The 24,820-nt window shown below is 35.6% G+C and overlaps 1 protein-coding gene across 5 annotated transcripts in view; it reads right to left on the bottom strand.

The window, feature by feature from the left end:
• PARPBP (PARP1 binding protein) overlaps positions 1–24,820 on the bottom strand; it is a 64,451-nt gene that overhangs the window by 30,803 nt on the left and 8,828 nt on the right. For 3 of the 5 annotated variants that reach the window (XM_070507160.1, XM_014835076.3, XM_070507162.1), the window contains exons 3-4: positions 20,305–20,538; positions 11,990–12,097 (exon numbers count right to left, since the gene is read on the bottom strand). In XM_070507160.1, coding sequence (XP_070363261.1) covers positions 11,990–12,097; positions 20,305–20,538 — 342 coding nt within the window. Of the gene's footprint in view, positions 1–11,976; positions 12,098–20,304; positions 20,539–24,820 lie in introns of all 5 variants that reach the window. The other 2 variants (XR_011502665.1, XM_070507161.1) reach the window with 2 other exon arrangements.

The following is a 24,820-nucleotide window of genomic DNA, read 5'->3' as shown; positions in this document are numbered from 1 at the left end:
AAGGAAACAATAATAAGATTAACAGGTCATCAAAAAGGAAGTATGAAAGCCAGAAAACATTGGAAAAACATATTAAATATGAGGAGAAATGATCTTAAAAATTACTGGACAATTATAATAATCAAGATAGCATAGAATTTACAAAGGGACAGATGCTCAGATCAACAAAACAGAATAGAGAGTCTAGAAATAGACCCAACACAGATACAGCCATTTAGTTTTTTGACATAGGAGCAAAAGAAACAATAGAGAAAGGACAGTCTTTTCAATAATTGGTGTGGGAACAACTGGTCATCCATATGCAAAACAAATGAACTTCTCCTAACTTAAGACCTTTTATAAGGTGTGGATCACCTTATAAAACTCAAAGTGGATCATAGATCTTAATGTACAATATAAAACTATAAAACTTTTAGAAGAAAACATAGGAGAAAATCTTTATGACTTGGAATTGGGCTGAGTTATTAGATATGACACCAAAAAAACAATTCGTAATAGGAAAAAATTGAGAAATTCAATTTCATCAAAATTAAATTCCTTGTATGCAATTCTCTTCTTGTTCTCACCCTCTCAACTACTTTTACCCCACCTTCTGCTCTACAGCCCTCTTCGTTTCTAACTCTTAGACGTTGCTTCCAGACTGTTCACTTGAAATCCTCTCTATTCCCTTGGAAAACTGGACTCAAATTTAAACTCAATCACTCTCAAAAGATATGAAATTCATAAGTCTTTCAGTGACTGATAAGTTAGCTAAAGACTCAGGAATTTATTATCCATAAACTCTAAGAAAATATTTTCCTTATTAAAATTAAAAATTCTTCATATTCCATTCTAATTATATTTTAAATGAGAAAGCCTAAAAGAGATTTTAAAAGGCAGCAATAAAAAATTACAAATCAGGTGGAGTGACATCAGCCTCATGGCGGGGTGAGCTCTTACCTTAGACTCTCCTAAGATAGAATGAAAAAGACATTCATAAAATAACATAGGACATCCACACAACACAATAGATATCTGAGAGACCCACGCAGATAAACGTCTGAAGGTGGACATGCTGGACCCTCCAGGAGGAAGAGAAAGAAGATAAGGTAATCACCTCTCCCTCCCCAGCAGCGACCTAAGGTGTGGTACCAGGCAGCTATGAGAGGAGTGGGGGAGGGGCAGCTCTCTTGGGAGTGCCTTTGCACTCTGAGTTGCCAACCAGCTGTTGGAAAGCTCCAAAACAGAGTAGGCTAAGCAATTGCAGAGGTGTCTTCATCAAGCCAGCACCCCAGGAGGGCAGATAGAGAGGACAGAGCAAAAACACTCCTGGGATCACACATGCAAAAGAAAGTGCCCCACTCCCCCGCCCGGGACACCAACTCAGCCTGTTGGCCAGAGTAAAGGACCCTCGACAGAGCACATGTGCGTGCATTTGTACAGCAGCAGTGGTGAGCAGGCAATCGCAGATGGGCCCTGTCGGCATAGATTAGAAAGGATAGTCATAGATGCTAGGGATCCTGGCGGGTTCAGAACACACAGCTCCTGACTGCCCCCACCAATCTTGGCAGGTGGAATCTACGACCAGAAACTATCACTATGCAAAGGCACAAATCCACTCCATCAAATAGTATGAAGAAATATATTAATACTCTAGACCAGAAGGAAAATGACAAGCACCCAGAAATCAATCCTGAAGCCACAGAAATTTATAATCTAAATGAGAGAGAATTCAAAGTAGCTATCAGCAAAAAACTTGTGAGAAAATTCACAAAGACAGTTCAATGAAATTAGGAATAAAATTAATGAACAGAGGGAATTCTTTACAAAAGAGATTGAAACTATAAAGAAAAATCAATCAGAAATGTTAGAGACAAAAAACACAATAAACGAGATAAAGAAAAATCTGGAGTCCTGGAATAACAGAGCTGATATTATGGAGGATAGAATTAGCAATTTGGCGAACAGAAATATAGAAACGCTTCAGATGGAGAAGAGAGAGAACTAAGACTAAAAAGAAATGAAGAAACTCTCCAAAACATATCTGACTCAATTAATTGAAATGCAGCATAAGGATTATAGGTACCGCAGAGGAAGAGGACAAGGAGAAAGGAACAGAAAGCTTGTTCAAAGGCATAATAGCTGAGTACTTCCCAAACCTGGGGAAGGAGCTGGAATTATAAGTGAAAGAAGTTAATAGAACTAATAATTACATAAATGTAAATAGATCTTCTCCAAGACATATATTAGTAAAACTGGCAAAAGTCAATGACAAAAAAAAATATTAAGGGCAGCAAGGCAGAAGAAAATAACTTACAAAGGAACCCCTGTCAGGCTTTCAGCAGATTTCTCACCAGAAACCTTACAGACTAGGAAAAAGTGGAATGATATATTCCAAATTCTGAAAGACAAAAACCTTCAGCCAAGAATACTCTATCCAGCTAAAATATCCATCAGATATGACAGAGAAATAAAAAATTCCCCAGATAAACAAAAGCTGAGAGAGTTCATTGCCACAAGACCCACCCTCCCCAACAAGAAATGATCAAGAAGGCCCTCATACCTGAAAAAAAAAGAAAGGGTTTACAAAGTCTTTAGCAAGGCGATAAATAGGCAGACAAAATCAGAAAATTGCAGCTCTCTATCAGAACAGGTTAGAAACACTTGATTATAACATTAAAGATAAAGAGAAGGAAAACATCAAAAAGAAGTATAATCTTGTCACTTTAAACACAAACTCACAGTACAAAATGGAATAAGCTGTGACAACAACTTAGAAGGGGAAGAGGAAATGGATGGAACCTGCTTAGACTAAAGAAATAAGAGGCTATCAGAAAACGGACTATCTCACGTACAAGATTTTTCACACAAACCTCATGGTAACCACTAAATAAATAATCAGAACAGAGACAGAAATGATTAATAAAGAGAAAACTGAGAAAACCAACATAGAGAACCACCAAACTGAATTGGCAGTCTGAAATAAATGGGATGAGAAACAAGGGAAATACAGAACAACCAGAAAACAAGTGATAAAATGGCAGCATTAAGCCCTCATATATCAGTAAACACTCTAAATGTAAATGGATTGAATTCTCCAATCAAAAGACACAGAGTGGCTGGAAGGATTGAAAAACAAGATCCAACAAAATTTCCTGGAGAGGAAACACATCTCAACTCTAAATACAAACACAGGTGCAGAGACAGGGATTGAAGATGATACTCCAAGCCAATGGTAAACAAAATAAAGCAGGTGTTGCAATATTTATAGCAGACAAAATAGCCTTCAGACAAAAAAGGCAATGAGAGACAAACAGGGGCAGTATATAATGATAAAGGGACATTCCACCAAGAAGACATAACACTTATAAATATATATGCACCCAACACAGGAGCACCAAAGAATGTAAAGCAACTATTAAGAAACGTTGAAGCAGATACTAACAGCAACACAACAATAGCAGGGGACCTTAACAACCTACTTACACCAATGAATAGATCATCCAGACAGAAAGTCAACAAGCAAATAGGGGAATTAAATGAAAAACTAGACCAGGTGGATGTCATAGATATATAGAGAGCACACCATCCAAAAACAGCAAACTACACATTCTTGTCAAGTGCACATGGAACATTCTCAAAGGTAGACCAGGGGCCGGCCCTGTGGCCAAGTGGTTAAGTTCACGTGCTCTGCTTCAGCAGCCCAGGGTTTCGCCAGTTCAGATCCTGGGCACGGACATGGCACTGGTCATCAGGCCACGCTGAGGTGGCATCCCACATGCCACAACTAGAAAGACGCACAACTAAAATATACAAATGTGTACTGTGGGTATTTGAGGAGAAAAAGCAGAAGAAAAAAAAGAAAGACAGACCATATGATGGGAAACAAAGCAAGCCTCAATAAATTTAAGACGACTGAAATCATATCAAGCATATTTTCTGATTACAATGCTATGAAACTAGAAATCAAGTACAAGAAAAAAGCTGAGAAAATGACAAATACGTGGAGACTAAACAACATGCTACTGAACAACCAATGGATCATTAAAGAAATTAAAGGAGAAATAAAAAAAATATCTGGAGACAAATGAAAATGAAAATATGCCATACCAACTCATATGGTATGCAGTAAAAGCTGTCCTGAGACGGAAATTCATAGCAATACAAGACGACCTCAACAAACAAGAAAAATCTCAAATAAGCAATCTTAAATTACACCCAACACAACTAGAAAAAGAAGAACAAAGTCCAAAGTCAGCAGAAGGAGGGAAATAATAAAAATTAGAGCAGAAATAAATGAAATTGAAACAAGAAAAACAATAGAAAAGATCAAAGAAATTAAGAGCTGGTTCTTTGCGAAGATAAACAAAACTGACAAAGCCTTAACCAGACTCACCAAGAAAAAAAGGAAGAAGCTTCAAATAAATAAAATTAGAAATGAAAGAGGAGAAATTACAACAGATAACACAGAAATACAAAGGATTCTAAGAGAATACTATGAAACACCATATGCCAACAAATTGGACAACCTAGAAGAAATAGATAAATTCTTAGACTCATACAACCTCCCAAAACTAAATCAAGAAGAAACAGAGAATCTGAATATACCAATCAGAAATAAAGATATTCAAACAGTAATCAAAAATCTCCTAAAAAATAAAAGTCCAGGACCAGATGACTTTTCTAGAGAATTCTACCAAACATTCAAAGAAGATTTAATACCTATTCTTCTCAAACTATCCCCCAAAACTGAAGAAGACAGAACACTTTCTAACACATTTTACAAGGGCAACATCACCCTGATCCCAAAGCCAGACAAGGACAACACAAAGAAGGAAAATTACAGGCCACTATCACTGATGAACACAGATGCAAAAGTCCTCAACAAAATATTGGCAAACCGAATAAAACAATACATTAAAAGGATCATACACCATGATCAAGAGGGATTTATACACGAACACAGGGATGGTTCAACATCAGCAAATCAATGTGATACACCACATTAACAAAATGAGGAATAAAAACCACATGATCATCTCAATAGACACACAAAAAGCATTTGACAAGATCCAGCATCCATTCATGTTAAAAACTGAATAAAATGGGTATAGAAGGAAAGTACCTCAACATAACAAAGGCCATATATGACAAACCCACAGCCAACATCATACTCAATGGGGAAAACTGAAAGCCATCGCTCTGAGAACAGGAACAAGACAAGAGCGCCCACTCTCACCACTCTTATTCAACATAGTACTGGAGGCTTTGGCCAGAGCAATTAGGCAAGAAAAAGAAATAAACAGTATCCAAACTGGCAATGTTTGCAGACGACATGATTTTATATATAGAAAACCCTAAGGAATCCATCAGAAAACTATTAGAAATAATCAATAACTACAGCAACGTTGCAGGGTACAAAATCAACTTACAAAAGTCAGTTGCATTTCTATACTCTGATTATGAGCTAACACAAAGAGAATTCAAGACACAATCCCATTTACAACTGCAATAAAAAGAATAAAATATCTAGGAATAAATTTAATGAAGGAGGTGAAAGACCTATACAATGAAAACTACAAGACATTATTGAAAGAAATCAACGATGACATAAAGAAATGGAATGATATTTCATGCAAACAGATTGGAAGAGTAAACATAATTAAAATGTCCATACTACCTAAAGCATCTACAAATTCAATGTAATCCAATCAGAATCCAAATGACATTCTTCAAGGAAATAAAACAAGGAATTCTAAAATTCATATGGGGCAACAAAAGACCCCAGATAGCTAAAGCAATCCTGAGGGAAAAGAACAAAGATGGAGGCATCAGGATCCCTGACTTCAAAATATACTACAAAACTATAGCAATCAAAACAGCATGGTACTAGTACAAAAAGAGACACACAGATCAAGAGAACACAATTTAAAGCCCAGAAATAAAACCGCATATCAGGGCCAGCCCGGTGGTGCAGCAGTTAAGCTCCCACCTTCTGCTTTGGTGATCTGGAGTTCAGGGGTTCAGATCCTGGGTGCGGACCTATGCACCACTTAGCAAACTATGCTGTGGCAGGGGTCCCACATATAAAATAGAGGAAGATGGGTACAAATTTTTGCTCAGGGCCAATCTTCCTCAGCGAATAAAGGAGGATTTGTGGCAGATGTTAGCTCAGGGCTAATCTTCCTCAAAAAAAACCTACATGTCTACAGACAGCTAATCTTCAACAAACAAGCTAAGAACATACCATGCAGAAAAGAAAGTCTCTTCAATAAATGGTGTTGGGAAAACTGGACAGCCACATGCAAAAAGTAGACCATTATCTTTCATAATACACAAAAATTAACTCAAAATGAACTAAAGACCTGAAGGTAAGATATGAAACCATAAAATTCCTATAAGAAAATATATGCAGTACACTCTTTGACACTGGCCTGAGAAGGATCTTTTCAAATACCACGTCTACTCAGGCAAGGGAAACAAAAGAAAAAATAAATGAGATTACATCAGACTAAAGAGCTTCTGCAAGGCAAAGGAAACCAGGAACAAAACACCACCAGCTGGGAGAAAATATTTGCAAATCACATATCCAACAAAGGGTTAATCTCTAAAATGTATAAAGAACTCATACAACTCAATAACAACAAAAGAATCCGATCAAAAAATGGGCAGAAGATCTGAACAGACATTTTTCCAAAGAAGACATACAGATGGCCAATAGGCACACGAATAGATGTTCAGCATCACCAATCATCAAGGAAATGCAAATCAAAAATACTGAGATATCACCTTACACCCATTAGAATGGCTATAATCACCAAGATAAAAAATAACAAATGTTGGAGAGGTTGTGGAGAAATGGGAACCCTCACACACTGCTAGTCGGAATGCAAATTGGTACAGCCACTATGGAAAACAGTACGGAGATTCCTCAAAAAACTGAAAATAGAAATATCATACAACCTAGCTACTCCACTACTATTTGTCCCAAGAACTTGAAATCAAGAATTCAAAGAGACTTATGCACCCCTATGTTCATTGTAGCATTATTCACAATAGCTAAGATGTGGAAGCAACCCAAGTACCCATTGACTGATGAATGGATAAAGAAGATGTGGTATATATCTACAATGGAATACTATTCAGCCATAAAAAAGACAAAATTCTCCGATTTGCAACAACATGGATGGACCTTAAGGGTATTATGTTAAGTGAGATAAGCCAGACAGAGAAGGACAAACACTGTATGATTTTGTTCATATGTAGAAAATAAACTAACACATGGACAAAGAGAATAGATCCGTGGTTACCAGAGGGAAAGGGGATTGGGGGGTGGGCATAAGGGGTAAAGGGGCACATGTATATGGTAACTGACAAATAATAACGTACAACTGAAATTTCACAATGTTATAAACTATTATGACCTCAATAAAAAGATAAAAAATAATTTTAAAAAATTACAAATCATTAAGAAGTAACTTAGACAATGTTTAAGGAAGTCTCAAGTTCATACACATCTTAAAAGCATTTTTACAGATAAAATGCTTATGGATTATTTAAATTTCATGTGGAAAACAATTCTTGAAAGCTGAGAGGCAGTCAGAGTCAATTTAAAAAAACCTCACTGGACAGGAAAAGGTTATCTTAAATACGGACTCGAAATATAATTTAAGCAAAATTGATTAAAAAAAATGTTTAAATATTAAACCCATGAAATCTTTTTTCTTAAATATTAAAGATACTAGCTAAATGTTACCTTTGTAGAGGGGTTCCCTGATTTCCCAATATGAAGTAACAATTCACATTCTACCCTTCTTACCACCCTATTATAACTCTGCGTAACAGCCAATTATAATCCTCAGCATAGATCTTAGTACTTTCTGATATTTTGTTTATTTTCGTAATTTTTCTACTACTTTATGACCTCCATGAGAGCAAATGATGCATCCCTAGGGCCTAATAGAATGACTGGCATTATAGTAGGTAATCAACCCATTTTTGTTAATAGGTTCGCACTCAGTTTTTGTTCAATGATGAATGAAAGAAAAATTAATACATGGCCCTTTTAAACGTTTCAAAACTGAAACTATTGATAAAATCTTACCTGGGATCCAATAAGTGCTCATATATTTTTATTGCATTGCCTTAAAAAGAAAAGTACTCTAAGGTACAACTAAGTTAAAGTCATCTTTAAGATCAGTCCTAAAATTTAATAAAATAAAGTATAACAGTTTTCTGCTTAATTTCAAACGTCATTTTATCTTTACTTTCACAGTAAATCACAACACTTCATGTGAGAGTATAACACAAAAGTTTCCATTTTAACTTCATAGTGCAATAGTCTGTCTAAAATATATGAATCTCTTCACTATCCCTTTGACATCTGGAAAGAGTAACACAATTTGCCAAAAATCAAAACAGAGAAAAAGTGACATTTACATTGTAATCAGAAACTTTCTGACTCTTTTACATTTAATTTCATGCAATCTCTGTTTCACTGTGCTTCTTCTGTCCAAAAATAATGAGGATTTACCAATACATATATATCTGATCTTTACTGGATAAAAACCAGGGCTTGAACTCCCACATCTACAACTCGCTCTTTAAGGCTAGCAAATTTTGTCTTACTCATCTGCGATGCTAGGCGAACATCAGGGAAAAATATCTTGGAGTCTTCACAGTTAGAGTGTTTCTTTTAACTCATGGCTGCAATTAGAAATCTATCCCCATCATTATGGTCAGATAACATGGCAGTTATGGTTTCCCTGCTCTTGTCTTTGCAAGTGGGTTTTAAAGAGGCTCTCTGGAAAAGCATTCTACATAAATACAGTTATGATGTCCAGAAGCAAGGGCCTAAATTGAAAAACCCACAAGATTGAAGCTTTTACCAAGATCCCAAAAATACAGATACTGTTCTGTTTATTTGTTTAATAAACTGATTCTATCCACACCACAAAGTATTTGCAATGTTTGTTTAGAAGTTGAACAATTCTATTTAAGTTTTCTGACAATTCCATGTTTCTTTTCCTATCCCTTGATTATTACTGAAATGCAGACACTCAACCTCAATTCGAAGAAAACTAGTTTTTCTAAATTGAGAAGATTAAAAATTTATACGGGTATTTTCTACATTCTTTGCCAACATATAAATTCTTACATACAGTGACCAAAAAAAAGTTTGACTAGAATATACTGGTAAATATTTCATTTAACTGATGATTTTTCTTTTTGGGCCTTTATTGTATTTTTCTCTTTATTACTTCAGAATTTCTAAAGCAATAGTTTAGCACCTTAAGAAAAATAAAATGAAGTAAAATAAAATAAGGAAACAAAAATATTGTTTCTTAAATTCATTCCATTCACCTACTTGAGGACTCTGGTGCAGCATTAGTAAGTATATTTGATGATCAAATATATCTTTGCAGGACTGAGCCCAAAAAGTCACTTTGGAATTTTAATAGAAATATATTGTCTTCCAAAAATACTTTGTAAAAAGAAAAATTAGGAGACTCCAAGTAACAGAAAAATGGCCAAGGATTGCTCCTGCTTTAATAGTCCTCACAAAATCTAATCCATCAGCTAAACAGTAGACAAAATTCTCTTAGAAAATACAATCCAAGAAGGCAAATTACAAAAAATAAAGGATTAACACAATGAAACTATCATTTTTGAAATAAGAAAACTATATGCTTACAGTGAAGACATCAGTTTCTATATACTATAATCCTTGTTCATGGATATCCCTTTAAAATAATGTTTTATATCTGTAAGCCAAAATTCTAAAAGCTTAGGTCATTTCACACGTACAAATTAGTTCATTCCTCTTAATTAAAAGGTACAATAACAATTATTGTTTCCTCCCTGTAAAGCCTGTGAGATAGATCAAAGAGAAGAGATCTGTAAGTGACCTCTCCTCTTGACGTATGAATGTAATTCTTAAATACCACTGAGAAAAGACCAGGCAATTTGGTAAGCACTTTGTCAAGATGTAGGGCAGGAGGGAAAACCAAGGAGAATTTAAGTGAAGAAGTAATTTCAAGCAAGAGAAAATAGTTACAAATCACTAAAGGAACCACATCTAGGCAGGAAACATTCAAAGGTGGGCTTGGGATATTTTCTGACACCAGAAAAGAGGGAAGTGCTCAAAAGTTTAACAGGGCACATAAAAGAGACACAGAAACCAGCTTGAAGGGGATCCCTCTATTTTAGCAAAGATTAATAACTGTAACTGATTTCAAAACTGTGAATAAATAAAAACCCGTGAGCCCATAGCAATATATACACACATGAAAAAGAAAAAGATAAATAGAAAAAAATATCTACTTTGCCTCCTATGTTATAAATAACTATAACACCAACTCCTAAACTGCTAATTAGAGAGAAAGAATTAAGTAGTCATCCTGCCATTTTTAGGGAACTGTACTTCATCCTAATTGATAAGATAATGCTCTTCTTTATTGAGAAATGGGAGCTAACTAGTGTAAAGACATAGTAGAGTTAGAAACTCACCATTCTGCAAACTCTAAAGAAATAATTGATTCAGACAAGGATCATCAACACATGCACAAAACCATTGAGTGAAAGGTTTTGGGAAACAGGATGTTTCTACAGTAGCAAAGCGTCACTGCACAGATCTTTGCTGACAGCAAAGGGAAAACTACATCTTTATACTGAAGAGACCTGGCAAGTCAGGACAACTTGAGTTTATGTCTCTTGATGTGATATAAAATGAAATACTCAGAATCATTTATGCAGTATTTGTTACAAAATGCTAAAACTCCATCTAAGCCAGCTTTTACATATAACTTCCAGTTTATTCGAAATAGAGGAACAAGTTAAATACCAGTCAGAATTAACTGGATAAGTAAGAAGGAAAAAAAAAAAGACTGATGGGACTTCTTCTAGATTTTTCAGAGTCTAAAGAGACATAAAACCCATTTGGGGGACAAATGGAGAAATGTGAATAGGGAAGATAATAAATTATAACAGGGAATACTCAAATTTTCTTATATATGATAATGATATTGTGGTTATGTCCTTATTTTCAGGAAATGATATGCTGAAAAGTTTTGGAGACTAAGTGTCACAACGTCAGCAACTTAACTTTCAAATAGGAGAGAAACAATATTAGATGCAGATATAAAGCACACTGTTAAGTCTAGGAAGTAGGTATACAGGTATTTATCTGAGGGTAGTGATAAACTATATTTTTACCAATGGTATCTGTACAGCATAGGACTTATGGGAGAATCTGCCTTAGCAATGTTTTCTGAAAGATGAAGGTAATTCATCAAATGTGTTAACTTACTGGAGCAGTTAGATTTGGAAGTAGGCATATTCTGGACCTTTTATATACCATATTTTAGATATGCTGAATGTAATTTTACTGCTTTTTCCAGTACTCTTAAACTTTCATCTTGTCAATGGTGATTTTATTAACCATGGAAACTTTCATAAACATAACTCCTGTGGTTAGTGAGTGATTACTCTATTTAAGTACCTAGCATTGTGTTCAACTGAAGGTAAATTATATTAGACCAAATCTGTACTTGGCATTACTTTTTTGTAGTTTGTCTGCACAACAAATCCTGTTATCAAACTCATAATGCATAGTTATTCAACCGCAAAGGGTACAGAACAGATTTTCAATGGTTTCAATTTCAATTTCAACCCCCCCAAGAATCAACCATTTAAAACAGTTACTGTGAAGTTTACCAAATACAAAGATTCAAAGAACTCTCTGAACCTGGACCTTCGACTACTTTTCTGATACTTAGAGTGATACCTATTTTTGCACAGTGCCTGTTACCTTGGCCCAAAACCATGAAGAAACTAATTATTATCATGCTCTCGTCAGTCTCCAAAGTATTACTCTTTGCAAATATAGTTTTATTTAAATGAATCAAAACTTTTAAAAACTATAAAAATAGTAACTGTAACATATGATCAAATTCATAGTGATTTGAAGAGGATCATATCCTGCTTTAATTTACTCACAATTTATCAATACCTTTTCATTATCCTGGTTGTGTTTACTCATTGGTGATGTCGGTACATGAAGATCGGTTTCATCATCTACGGCATGCTGTCTGCCAGACAGAAAATCCGATAGTTGACTCTGTAGAAAATACAGGATATTACTAATAAAATGCTATGCCAACTATGAAAAATATTTCACACCTAGTTCTACTTAGTGTCACTGATGTTCCAGTGTATAGCGTATCACCTGACCTCCGTTGGCAGTAAATAAGCAAACATGGAATTAAACTTCCTAACAAAATGCTTTAATTTGTTTCCAATGGCACCTGAACTCACAGAGTTTTACAAGTTTAGAATTAAAAGATGATCTTAGAAATTTAATCTGAGCCTTTTATTTTTATGGAAGAAGAAAATTAAAGACAAGGAAAAGTCTTACCTAAGGCCCACAATAAATGCTTCATTTTTGTAATATATGTAAGTAAAGCTAGTGTCCTAAGCAGTACAATATTTCAAAAAAAATAAGTTTCCATGAAAACATAATTTATAAAGAGATATTTGCTTTCACTCTCCCATACTACTTAACATGTCAACATCATTTCATTTATTCTAAGGGATCTAAGATTATATAGGTACACACACACCACCACTCCTGAGGTACACCACTTACCTCCTAGAGGTAAGGTACAAACTGAATTAACAAAGCCCAATGAGATTGCAAACCACTCTTCCTCTCAGCTATTGCAAAGTTATAACTAAAATCACTCACCAATATATACTTCTTAAAAAGTAATAGTGTTCTCAACAACTCTAATGACATGATGAGCTGGTACTCGTAAGGAGTCAATTGTAAAAGAAAAGAAAAAAAACTAGAAAGCCTAGGATTTTTCAATCTCAAAATTCAAGATCACTAAAAAAAGAATTACTATTTAACAAATTTTGAAAAGAGGTAGTCCTTACACTTGTGATTCTTATGGTTTTAAAAGAGATGGTGAAAGCAAAGATTTATTTTTCCACAAATACAACGTTATCCTAAAAAATGGGAGAATATTACCTGCTGGTTAAAAACTGTTTTTATACTTAATTACACGTAAAGTACATTATTCTAGATCAGATCAGTGGGTCTCAAAAGTGTGGTCCCAGGACTCCTGAGGTCCCTAGGATCCATTCAGTGTATCCTGGAAGTCCTTCTTTTTCCAACTACGTATCAATGTGAATCCAAATTTTCTTGATATTCTTCAGTCAAAACAACATATCAAACAGAAGCAGACATGAGAATCTAGCTATTTTCTAACATAAATGACATCAAAGATATTTGTAAAAATGTAAAACAATGTTACCATTCTCACATTTTTTTATTTTCAGAAAATATAGTTATTCATCATAAATAATGTTATTTATATTAACATGTAATAAGTTTATTATCAGTATTTTTAATAATTGAAATATTTTAAACATCTCTCAATTTTAATTTTTAATAAGCTAAATATCAATAGATATAAAACACATAAACAAAATCTCCTTGTAATCCTAAATAATTTTTAAGTGTAAAGAGGTTCCTAGACCTAAAAATTTGACAAAGACTCTACATAATATAGCATAAAGCTTTCTCAAGTAAGAATAAATATTGCAATATATGTGCTGTGATATACTATTATTTTTACTGATTTGATAAGTTGCTACTCATTCTATTTTTATCCTCTTACTAACTTGGAAGATATACTATATTTTTCAATCTTATTAATGGTTACCTTCACTTTCCCTGTTCTCAAATCACACTTGTATTTCTCTATTATTATTTAAAAGTGATAATGCCTGCTACTTACCCCCAACAAACGACAATGGTTAGCAGTTTTCATTCTAAACTAGTATCAGAATCTCCTTTAGTGTAAGCCTTCCATCTTAGCACACATATTCCTGGTCCATCCTTATCATTTTAACTCCAAGTTTTATTGCTCACTACGATCTTCCCCTAGATAGATATCTGTTTCATTATTACAGCCTTTGGAAAGACAAGTTCTTCACATGAGGTATGAAGATGACATTCTTTAAGTTTTTGTGCATCCTCACAAATCCTTCCTTTAACACGGCTGATAAACGATATCTTGGTTGAGGATGACATTCTTAGCTTGCTGTCCTCTTCTTTCAGGACAGGCTTTTTAATTTTTGGTTCTTTTTAAATAACTTGCTCTTTCTGCCAGGAAACTTATAACATTTACCTTTATCCTTAAGAGTTCTGGAATTTTACCAGGATATGCCTAGGTATGGGTCTTTTCCCATCAATACAGCCTGGAACTTCATGAACATTCTTAATCAGCAGGCTCAGAGAAATATCCATTATAACAAATATATTATTTATTTAATCATGGTCTCTTCTGCACCTGCTCCTTTTGGGACTCCTATCATTTACATGTTAAACCCTCTAGATTTAAGCTTCAAGTTTCTTAACTTTTCCCTCATGATTTATTTTTTTTTCCTGTGCTTTAAATATTTATTGACGTGACTTTCAGGATACTAGTTTGGGTCTGAATTCATCTGTTGCATTAAGCAAACTTTTCTTTCTTCCTTTTTTAAGATCTAGAAAGTCTTATGTTTAGATGTCTCCTTGAATTTCCTTAAGTACTTATTATTTTTATGGATTCAAGTTGTTGTCATTCCCCTCTAGCTCTATTTTGTTGGGCATGTGTGTTCTCAGCTGACTCATCTTTCTCTGGCTACTAGGACTCCTTAAATGGCTGCTGTTTTTCTTTTCTTTTTTTTTTTTTTTAAAGATTTTATTTTTTTTCCTTTTTCTCCCCAAAGCCCCCCAGTACGTAGTTGTATATTCTTCGTTGTGGGTCCTTCTAGTTGTGGCATGTGGGACGCTGCCTCAGCGTGGTTTGATGAGCAGTGCCATGTCCGCGCCCAGGATTCGAACCAACGAAACACTGGGCCGCCTGCAGCAGAGCGCGAACTTAACCACTCGGCCACGGGGCCAGCCCCGGCTGCTGTTTTTCTTCATTGGCGTTTTGCAGCTCAGCTCTGACTGTTGAGGTACCCTAAGTGATGACAGTTCTACAAGTAATGGAAGTTGAAATGGTCTCTACTCTTTATGGAGCAGCAGTGGAGAAGTAAACAGGCTGCCAGTCACCTGCTTAGACCAAGAAGAAGTCTTCTGGTCTCTCAAGCCCCACCAACAGTAAGCCCATCCATTCAGTTACTTCTTGGCCTCTTGAGAGTCAGGGAATCCTGGCATACTCACAGAGGGCATTTGTTGACCCTCCCCAAAGTCCCCAGATCTCTGGGAGCCGCTAAGTTCTTCTGAGGATCTACCTTTTCTGCTCCTCATCCCAGGTCTCCGATGTTGTCCTCCAGATAATTGCTCAGTTCATGAGAAAGCAAGTGCTATAAATTCTACTTAGACTCCAGTTAGAATCCAAGGCCAGGGGCCGGCGCGGTGGCGCAATGGTTGAGTGTGCACATTCCACTTCTCAGTGGCCCGGGGTTTGCCGGCCGGGATCCCGGGTGCGGACATGGTACTGCTTGGCACGCCATGCTGTGGTAGGCATCCCACATATAAAGTAGAGGAAGATGGGCACAGATGTTAGCTTAGGGCCAGGCTTCCTCAGCAAAAAAGAGGAGGACTGGCAGTAGTTAGCTCAGGGCTAATCTTCCTCAAAAAAAGAAAAAGGAATCCAAGGCCATATATGCTCCCAGATGCACATGGGCCCTGTATCCCTGTTCCTCAGGAGAGGAATTATAAAGTGGAAACAAAGGAGAAAGGGACATTGTTCAAGTTATCATGTTCCCCAGAACTTCCTATCTTATCTTTGTCTTAATTCCTTATAATTCCTGCCTTATTTAGGCTACAATAAATAAGAAACCTTATCAGGATCATAAAATTTCAGGATTCTGAAATTTGGTGCATTTTTGAGAAATCGATCACGGGATACATTTTGCTGCTCACTTTTTCCTCACTGGAAATTTCCCTAGAGCAAACGTAAGTATCAGAGATCAAGTTGTTAGTCTCCCAGATTTAAAATGCACAAAACTTTCTACTTTATATAATACCATCTCAGGAGCTGCCACTTCACTCCTGATGTTCTACAGACAAGGCACAGTGATATTTGGAGACACAGAACTCCCTCAAAAGTAGACCCTTCTATATTTCATAATATAAGTTGACTCACTTAAATGAAGAGACTTATTAGACGACTTGACATTCTGTCTCTCCATATTCTGTCCTGACAGTGACTTCTGGTCCACAATACAGGTTACGTATCAGGACACTCCAGTGCTGAGCACGTCCATTTCTTTTAGAGCAGCCCACAGCTTTTCATGATCCACACAGTCAAAGGCTTTACTGTAGTCTATAAAACATGGACTAAGCTTCTTCTGAAATTCTTTGGAGCACTCTAGTAGCCAATGAATAATTGCAACTAGATCCTGTGTGCTTCTCACTTTTCAAAATCCAGCTTGGACATCGGGCATTTGTTGCTCCATATACGGCAAAAGCCTTTGTTGCAGCACCTTCAGGATCATCTTACTTGCATGGGAAATTAGAGCAATGGTGCTGGAGTTACTGCGCTCCTTGGCATCTCTTTTCCTATTGAGCATTTCCAGTCTGTAGGCCATGGTTTATTTTCCATATTTGTTGCCATATTCTTGTTAGGATTTAGACAGATTCAGTCTCTGTGGCTTGAAATAATTCCACCAATATCCCATCTACCCCTGGTGACTTATTTCTTTCCAGTACTTTCAGGGCAGCTTTCACTTCACTTTCTAAAATTATGGGTTCTTCTTCATAGGGTTCTTCTTCAAAGGAATCTGTCATCCTTTTGTCTCTTCTGCATAGATCTTCAGTATACTTTCTCCACCTTCCCTTTATTTTCTCCTGATCACATATGTGCTTCCCTGTTCGTTATTCAGCATTCCAAATCTAAGCTTAAATTTCCCTTTGATTTCTTGAATCTTCTGGAAGAGACCTCTTATTCTTCCTTTGCTGCTGTTTTCCTCTATCTCTTTACATTGGCCATTATAGTAGTTCTCTCTAGCCTTAAGCAATAGTCACTGAAAAACTGCATTCAGGATAGGATTCCAACCCTTCACATTCTTCCTTAACACTATTTCTGGTTTCAGTCCATAGTTTTTCTGGTTCTCGGTCAATTAAGTTTAACAATGCAAATCTGTTTTTACGTGGACTCTAAATTCATCAAGAATGTTGTTTGCATTATATTTTGGCACTATAATTCTTTTAGGGCCAATATCAACAATCTAAGATATGCAGATGACACTCTTTTACTAGCAGAAAGCAGCAATGACTCGAGACGACTTCTGACAAAAGTGAAAGAAGTGCCGAAGCAGGACTGCATTTGAAGATCAAGACAAAAATCATGGCTACAGAAGAACTACACAACTTAAACACAGACAGTGAAGACACTGAAATATTAAAGATCTTGTTTACCTTGGTTCAGTCATCAATTTAAATGGAGACTGCAGCCAAGAAATCAAGAGAAGACTGAGACTTGGAAGGGCAGCAACGAAAGAATTAGGAAAGATGATCAAGTGTAAGCAAGTGTCACTAGAGACTAAGGCCAAGATTATCCACACCCTCTTATTTCCAATTACTATGTACAAGCATACAAGCTGGACAGTGAAGAAGGCTGACAAGAAAAAAACTGATTCCTCTGAAATACAGTCTTGGAGGAGAGCTCTACAGATATCCTGCCAGAAAGACGAACAAGTGGGTCCTAGAGCAAGCAAATCGTCTGAACTATCGCTGCAGGCAAAAACGGTAAGACTGAGGCTGTCCTACTCTGGGTACACCAAGAGAAGGCAGGATTCTTTGGAAAAGACAATCATGCTGGGAAAAGCAGAAGGCAGCAGTTAAGGAGGAAAACCAAATATGAGATGGATTGACTCCATAAAGGAAGCCATAGGAATGAGTCTACAACAGCTGAGTAGGCTCGTAAGGACAGGACGCTACTCAGTTATAGGGTTGCCTGCGATCGGAGTTGACGGGACAGCATGTAACAAATTAGAGGACTCAGATGGGGCAAACAATAAGATCAAAACAATGTGCCCACAAGACTTCAAGCATATTATACTCTCAAGGGCTTATCAGAAGATTTTTATCATTCCTACAATCCAATACTGATGCTTGATTCGCCTCTCTAACTTTGTGAAAAGTAGTCAAAAATCATCTCCACACGCAAGCAAATAAAATATAGCTAGGAAGGAAAAAAAACTATCTTCACTCACAAGTATCCTTACCACAGTGAGGGTGTGCATGTGTGGGTATGCTTGTACACACATGCATGTGTTTTGAGAAAGTTACAAAAAGGCAAATGTTTCCACGATAGCCCAATGAGGCAAAGAGAGCAAACTGCCTGCCAATATCCACCCTCCCCTTCTTCCTTAGTAACACAGCTTTTGTTTTCACTCTGGCATGCTACTATCCAGAATAAAGACCACACCCTCCAGCCTCCCTAGCATCATCTTGGTGTAGCCATGAGAGTAAGCTTTGGGCAATGAGATGGAAGCACAAGAGCTATCTCTCGCTTTCTTTCTAATTATTTTATTGAGGTCATATCGGCTGATAACATTGTATAAATTTCAGAGGTACATTATATCATTTTCTGTATAGACTGCATCATGTTCACCACTAATAGTCTAGTTTTTATCTGTCACCATACATATGGGCCCCTTTACCCCTTTCGCCCTCCACCCAACCCCTTCCCTCTAGTAACGACTGATCTGTTCTCCTTATCCTTGCGTTTATCTTCCACATACGAGTGAAATCATAAGATGTTACTCTTTGTCTGGCTTACTTCGCTTAACATAATACCCTCAAGGTCCATCCATGTTGTCACAAACGGCACAATTTTGTCTTTTTTTACTGCTGAGTAGTATTCCATTGTGTATATATACCAATCTTCTTTATCCTTTCATCCATAGACGGGCACTTGGGTTGCTTCCACATTTTGGCTATTGTGAATAATGCTGCGATGAACATAGGGATGCATAGATCTCTTTGTATTGTTGATTTCAGGTTCTCTGGATAAATACCCAGGAGTGGGATAGATGAATCATATGGTATTTCTATTTTTAATTTTTTAAGAAATCTCTACACTGTTTTCCATAGTAGGTCTATCAGTTTGCATTCCCACCATCAGCGTATGAGGGTTCCCTTTTCTCCACATCCTCTCCAACGTTTGTTATTTCTTGTCTTATTACTTATAGCCATTCTGACAGGTGTAAGGTGACATCTATATCTCTTTAAAAGGAAGGGAGAGTGCTGTGCTCCATTACTACCTCTTGCTGCAAGGAATGCTAATATAATGTCTGCAGCTCCAACAGCGACCTTGGACCACAAATGGTCTTGAGGGTAGAGGTCAAGAACTAAGAGCAAGAGCAGAATGAGAGAAAACTCCTAAGTATGTGATAACTATGGAGTCGTCATATCAGTCCTGGATGCTTTCCCTTAGACGTCTTTTATAAAAGAGTGAAATAAACTTCCATTTTCTTAAACCACTGTTACTGTGGAGGTTTCTGTAATAAGCAGTCAAAACACTATTCCCAAGTATCAGGTAGAAATGCTTATAAAATATTTTAATATCTTAGAAAATTCACTAAACATTTTCTTCTAATTACAGCTACAATTATTACCACTATTTAATGACTACTTTATTGGCTCTCAGTAAATGTTAAGATGAAGAAAAATATTTTCAACACTTTAAAACAAACTAGATATATCTAAGTATATTCTAAAACAGTTTATTAATTCTAATGAAGACAAAACCAAACTACAAGGGATGCTATCCCATTAATTTTAAAATTTACACCCCATAAAAAAATAAGGCAATGAATATGTGTTCAAAAAAAGGAACAGTGTATTATTACTGTTGTAATAATGTATATTGCATCATACTATCCTCACAAAATGATATCCTCATCTCAGTACAATATTATTAATCCACGGAAAGAGTCATAGCAATCATTTATACACCATATACCAAATTGAACAGATGCACATTAAACCAAAAAAGTAAAACAGAGAAACAATCCTTGATATAATTCAAAAAGAAATCACATATTTGGGGCTGATTTCTTTGTTAACTTTTTTTGATCTAAGAAGAAGCTGTTCTTATATTTCAGCCAAATAATAATAACACAAGTTTAACAAAATTTACCACCTAAATATTTCTTGCAAGTCATAACTAGGTTTCAGGTAGCTAAATTTTCCATTATTAACATGATCTAAAAGGCAAAAGCATTATCAAGTTACCATAAATGCTGATACCATAGTTTAAAATAAATCTAGCCAAATTTTAATATGATTAAGATAGAATTGTTTAAAAAAATACTTACAGGAGATATGTTGGCATTATTTTCACAATTGGAAGTCAAAACACTCCATTTTTGATAAACATCAATCAGATCTAACATATTACTATTCTTTAAGAAATCTTCATAAGTCCTCCTAATGTCCTCATAATGGTCAATCACTGCCATATTTTCAACTGGTAAATTCAATTTCTCATGTAGTAAGTATTTCCAAGTCAATAAGACGTCACTGAGACAGACTGTAAATTCTCCACTGCGCTAAAAGACATAATACCAAAAATAAAAAGATAAAGTTGGATGCCAGAATACACATTCACTTACAATTAAGATGAGAAGTATAAACTGAATTTTGTTACAGAAAGTCTACATTTAATTCTTGTGGATTTGAAGAGAACATCCAAGTTGAGCTATGAAATAATTTTAAAACAAGATACAAAAGAAAGAGATTTTAATGTTTTATAAAATATGAACAACTATGGCAAGTCTGCACTTGACAGTCACATGAAATCTCTTATTTCTCGAACTTCATTAATTTCTCCTACTCAAAGTGGGGAGATGAGTAGCAGTGAGCTGTATTTAGGTACTACTCAATGGGGAAACATTTGACTCTGTTAATATTTAGTTCCTTGTAGCTACTATGTTTTTAATCCCTCATTTAAAATGATCAAAGCCATAGTGAATTGCCACATACCACACTATTCCAAGTGTTAGTCTTAAAATATGATCATAAAAATTATGCTTCATTTTATTACCATGTGAGGGAAAACAGAATATGTGCTAAAACCTTGGGTGAGAGAAGAATTTTGATTCTTCCGTCCTCATGGACACACTAAACTGTAACAAACAAGTGCTAAAAAGCCATAGTTAGGTTTCTTTCTATAAGTTATCAGATGTTACTAATCAGGCAAAATTGTTTTTTTTTTCTCTTCTTCAATATCCACATGATAAATTATCTCAGTAGACATGTTAAAGGGTTTTCTTTTAGTTGATTGCATTCTGTTCCCACTTACTATCTGAGATATTAATAATGGTGTCTTCCAAAATAAGCTAGCCCTAATTCAGTAAAAAGTTCTAACTACTCCTTTCCAGTGCAGCATAAGTAACAAATATTTTTAAGTATCCATATGTGGTTTTGTGAAATGTATTATGTCGTTCTCTTCTCATATTAAGTTCCATTAATATGTTAGCATTTTCTGCTAACACCAAGACCTTTCCATTAACTGCATTTAAAGATGGGTGGGTATTTAAATATAACTATAATTCACTGGAACTAAACTTCAACATCATCTTTAGCCAATGAAGAATAACAGAAAGAAATCAAACAGAGCCAAATAATATACCATTTTCTACATACCTGACTCTTCCAAATCTATATCTTTTATAAAAATCAGCCACATTTTCTAGTTCCTATCCAAATTTAAGACAAGGTATCCAAACTGCCTTAAAATAATTAACTCTTTACTCATCCATATGGAGGTAACTAAGAAAATTATCCTTACTGTCCTTAGAGAAGGGACTTGTGATATTCTAATTATGAAAATTAATTATATTCCATGAAACTAGTTCAATGAACAACCAAAAAAACCAGTAACTCTCAAACCTTGGATCCATAACCAATATGCAAGATAGATTTGTAATTTCTCAGCATTTCACCAAAAATTGTATACATTACTTCCCAATCCCACAAACCATAAAATTTCCAAATAGTATTTAAGTTAAATAAATCCAGCAATCTAGAGTTTCAAAACTAAATTGCTTTATCTCAAAAATTCCTAAAACTATTTTGGTACAAGATCCTTCACATTAAAAATAAATTAAGATTTTTTACCTAATGTAAATGTACAATTTATTCTCATTGTCTTCTCTATAACTAGTTAAACTATGTAAGCTCTTGATCCTGTGAGAAGAGGTTTTAACTAGATTAACAGTGTTTATATTGGGATTGTAAAAACATTTTAAAATCCAAATAAAAATGCACTCCAGATATCAGTTTTCATCATCAGGTGCCCACCATGATAGCATATTCTATTATTCAAACCAGTAACAACTGATTGAGAGAGTCTGTGGTCAAATCAGAAAATGTTTTGCTAGGAAAACATGCCAGCTGGCTAATATTTGAAGGAAATTCAAAATGTTCAATGCTTTAATTCTCTGATGGACATAAGAAGGATTATATTTCACCAGAATAAAATAAGAAAAAGAGTTACACTTTTTTGGAGCACTTGTATGTTTTATATTTTATCAAAGGTATTTTTATAATTATTCAAAATTTTAAATAAACTTTACAATTTTAACTAACTAGAATTTTTGTTGTTATCCAAAGAGAAAAGCTACCAGGTCTACTTAAGAGCATTAATTGGCTGTGTGACCTTGGGTAAGTACTGAAATCCCTCTGAGTCAGTTTCCTTGCTTATAACATGAGATTTTACCGGTCAAATAATACCTGATAAATGGTAGGTAATCAAAAATGTCAGTTTCCTTTCTCTTTTCTTATTCAAAGTAAGATAATTGTTAGTTTCTTTGTTGGGGGAGGGAGTTTCTTATTTATGTCACTGTTAAGTCATTTCACAGCCGACAGTCAACTACAGGTGCTGTGATTGCTTTTCATGAAGTTATAAAATTAATATTTTTGTCTGTTTCATCCAATGGCATATTCGTAATGTTCTTAAGGCTACTGAAGACAAAAAATAGCCTTCATAACGTAACTGCCAGAAAGATTCAAACTATGAAGCTAATTCCAAAGAAAGGAAAGGCTGGACTATTATTTGCAACCTAACAAAGTCATGTCTATTTGCCATATAATGAAGTCAATAGTCCTCAACGAATCTATTCATAGGTTAAATCTTTAGCAGTATAAAACTTCTGGAGAGGTGTCATATGATTTAAGATAAAAATCTTCCCCCTCAGAAAACATGCCAAAAACCTAAGACTCAAAGATTATTTTAACACACTTTTTCTTTTTCCCCACTAAAGAAATTAAGAAAACAAACATGCCAATTGACAGACTAACAACTGTACTAGGTATTCAAAGTTTTATTGTAGTCGAATTCAGTTACAAGGACTATACTTTAGGGACTCGTTCTCAAACTCCAGAGAATTAAAAACTTAAATAGAGCTCAAAGACAGGGTGAAAAATATAGGTGAAGGATATATGCAACCAGCTCTACCCTTTTATTACTATATACTACGTATGAATGCACCTGCAGGAATACATGCATGTTGTTTCATATTGCTATAACTGACGTGGAAGTCTGAGCACAGCTGGGGATGCCTGAGCCAACTCTGTTCATGGAGAGTTAAAGTAAAACTGAACTCTAACTCACCATCTCCACTGCACACGCGCACACACACACGCAAACTGTGAAAGGCTCAGGTGCGATTCACCGCTCCTCTTCTTTCCCACCCAGAGTCTGAACTTTCACAGTGAATTAAGTGAATTCACAAGAAAATTAACAAGTAGAAAGAGACTATGCGTGAATGCTACATAGACAGACCCTAAAGAAAAACTGACTTGGATTGAATATTTCAATATTTTTTTACAATAAGAACTACATTTTTTTTCAGAGTATATTTCACTTAGCTTGTTGCCTTATTTGTTTTTTTAAAATTATTCATGAACAAACAAACAATAGGAGGTATCTGAACATGGTCTATTTGATTCCAGAACAACAGCCCTCAAGCACTATACAATAATGATTCTTAATAATTGCCTCCTGGGGCTGGCCCCGTGGCCGAGTGGTTAAGTTCACGTGCTTCGCTGCAGGCGACCCAGTGTTTCGTTGGTTCGAATCCTGGGCGCGGACATGGCACTGCTCATCAAACCACGCTGAGGCAGCGTCCCACATACCACAACTAGAAGGACCCACAACAAAGAATATACAACTATGTACCAGAGGGGCTTTGGAGAGAAAAAGGAAAAAATAAAATCTTAAAAATAATATTAATAATAATAATTGCCTCCTTTCTCTCTCTCTCTCTCTCTCCTTGTTTTCCAGTGTATGGTCACCAAAGTTTAATCTTTGGCTAGCCCATTCCATTTACACAATATCCTCAGATTCTATTACTTACGTTAGTACTATTTCTCCAGATTATTAAAGGACAGATTTTAAAAAAATGCTCAGACAGTAAAACTGGCAAGACATGGATATGGATTGCAATGGGAAGCAAAGGAAAGAGACTCTACGATGACGCTTGGGTGTCTAGCTTCAGTGACTGAATGAACAATGGTATAGACCACTGAGATGAAGAATATAAATAGGATGGTAAGTCAAGGGAGCAAACAATGTGGTCTACTTTTAAAAACTGCTACGTAGACAGTAATGGAACATCAAGGTAAAATATCCAGTGAGTACTTGACCACACCAGAGTAAGACTCAGTAGAGAGGTCTGGCACATAAATACTGGTGAAACAACATAAGGGAAGTATATCCAGTGAAAGTAGGTAAAATGGAGCACACTGGAAGATATCAACTAAGTGTATGACAGAGTACCTAAAATACATGTAGAACGTTTTCAAAGAGTAAGAAAGGGAAAAAAGCAA

The sequence above is a fragment of the Equus asinus genome, chromosome 4 (genome assembly GCF_041296235.1).
Source record: "Equus asinus isolate D_3611 breed Donkey chromosome 4, EquAss-T2T_v2, whole genome shotgun sequence".
NCBI lineage: Eukaryota > Metazoa > Chordata > Mammalia > Perissodactyla > Equidae > Equus > Equus asinus.
This window is presented reverse-complemented; position numbering and strand designations above follow the sequence as displayed.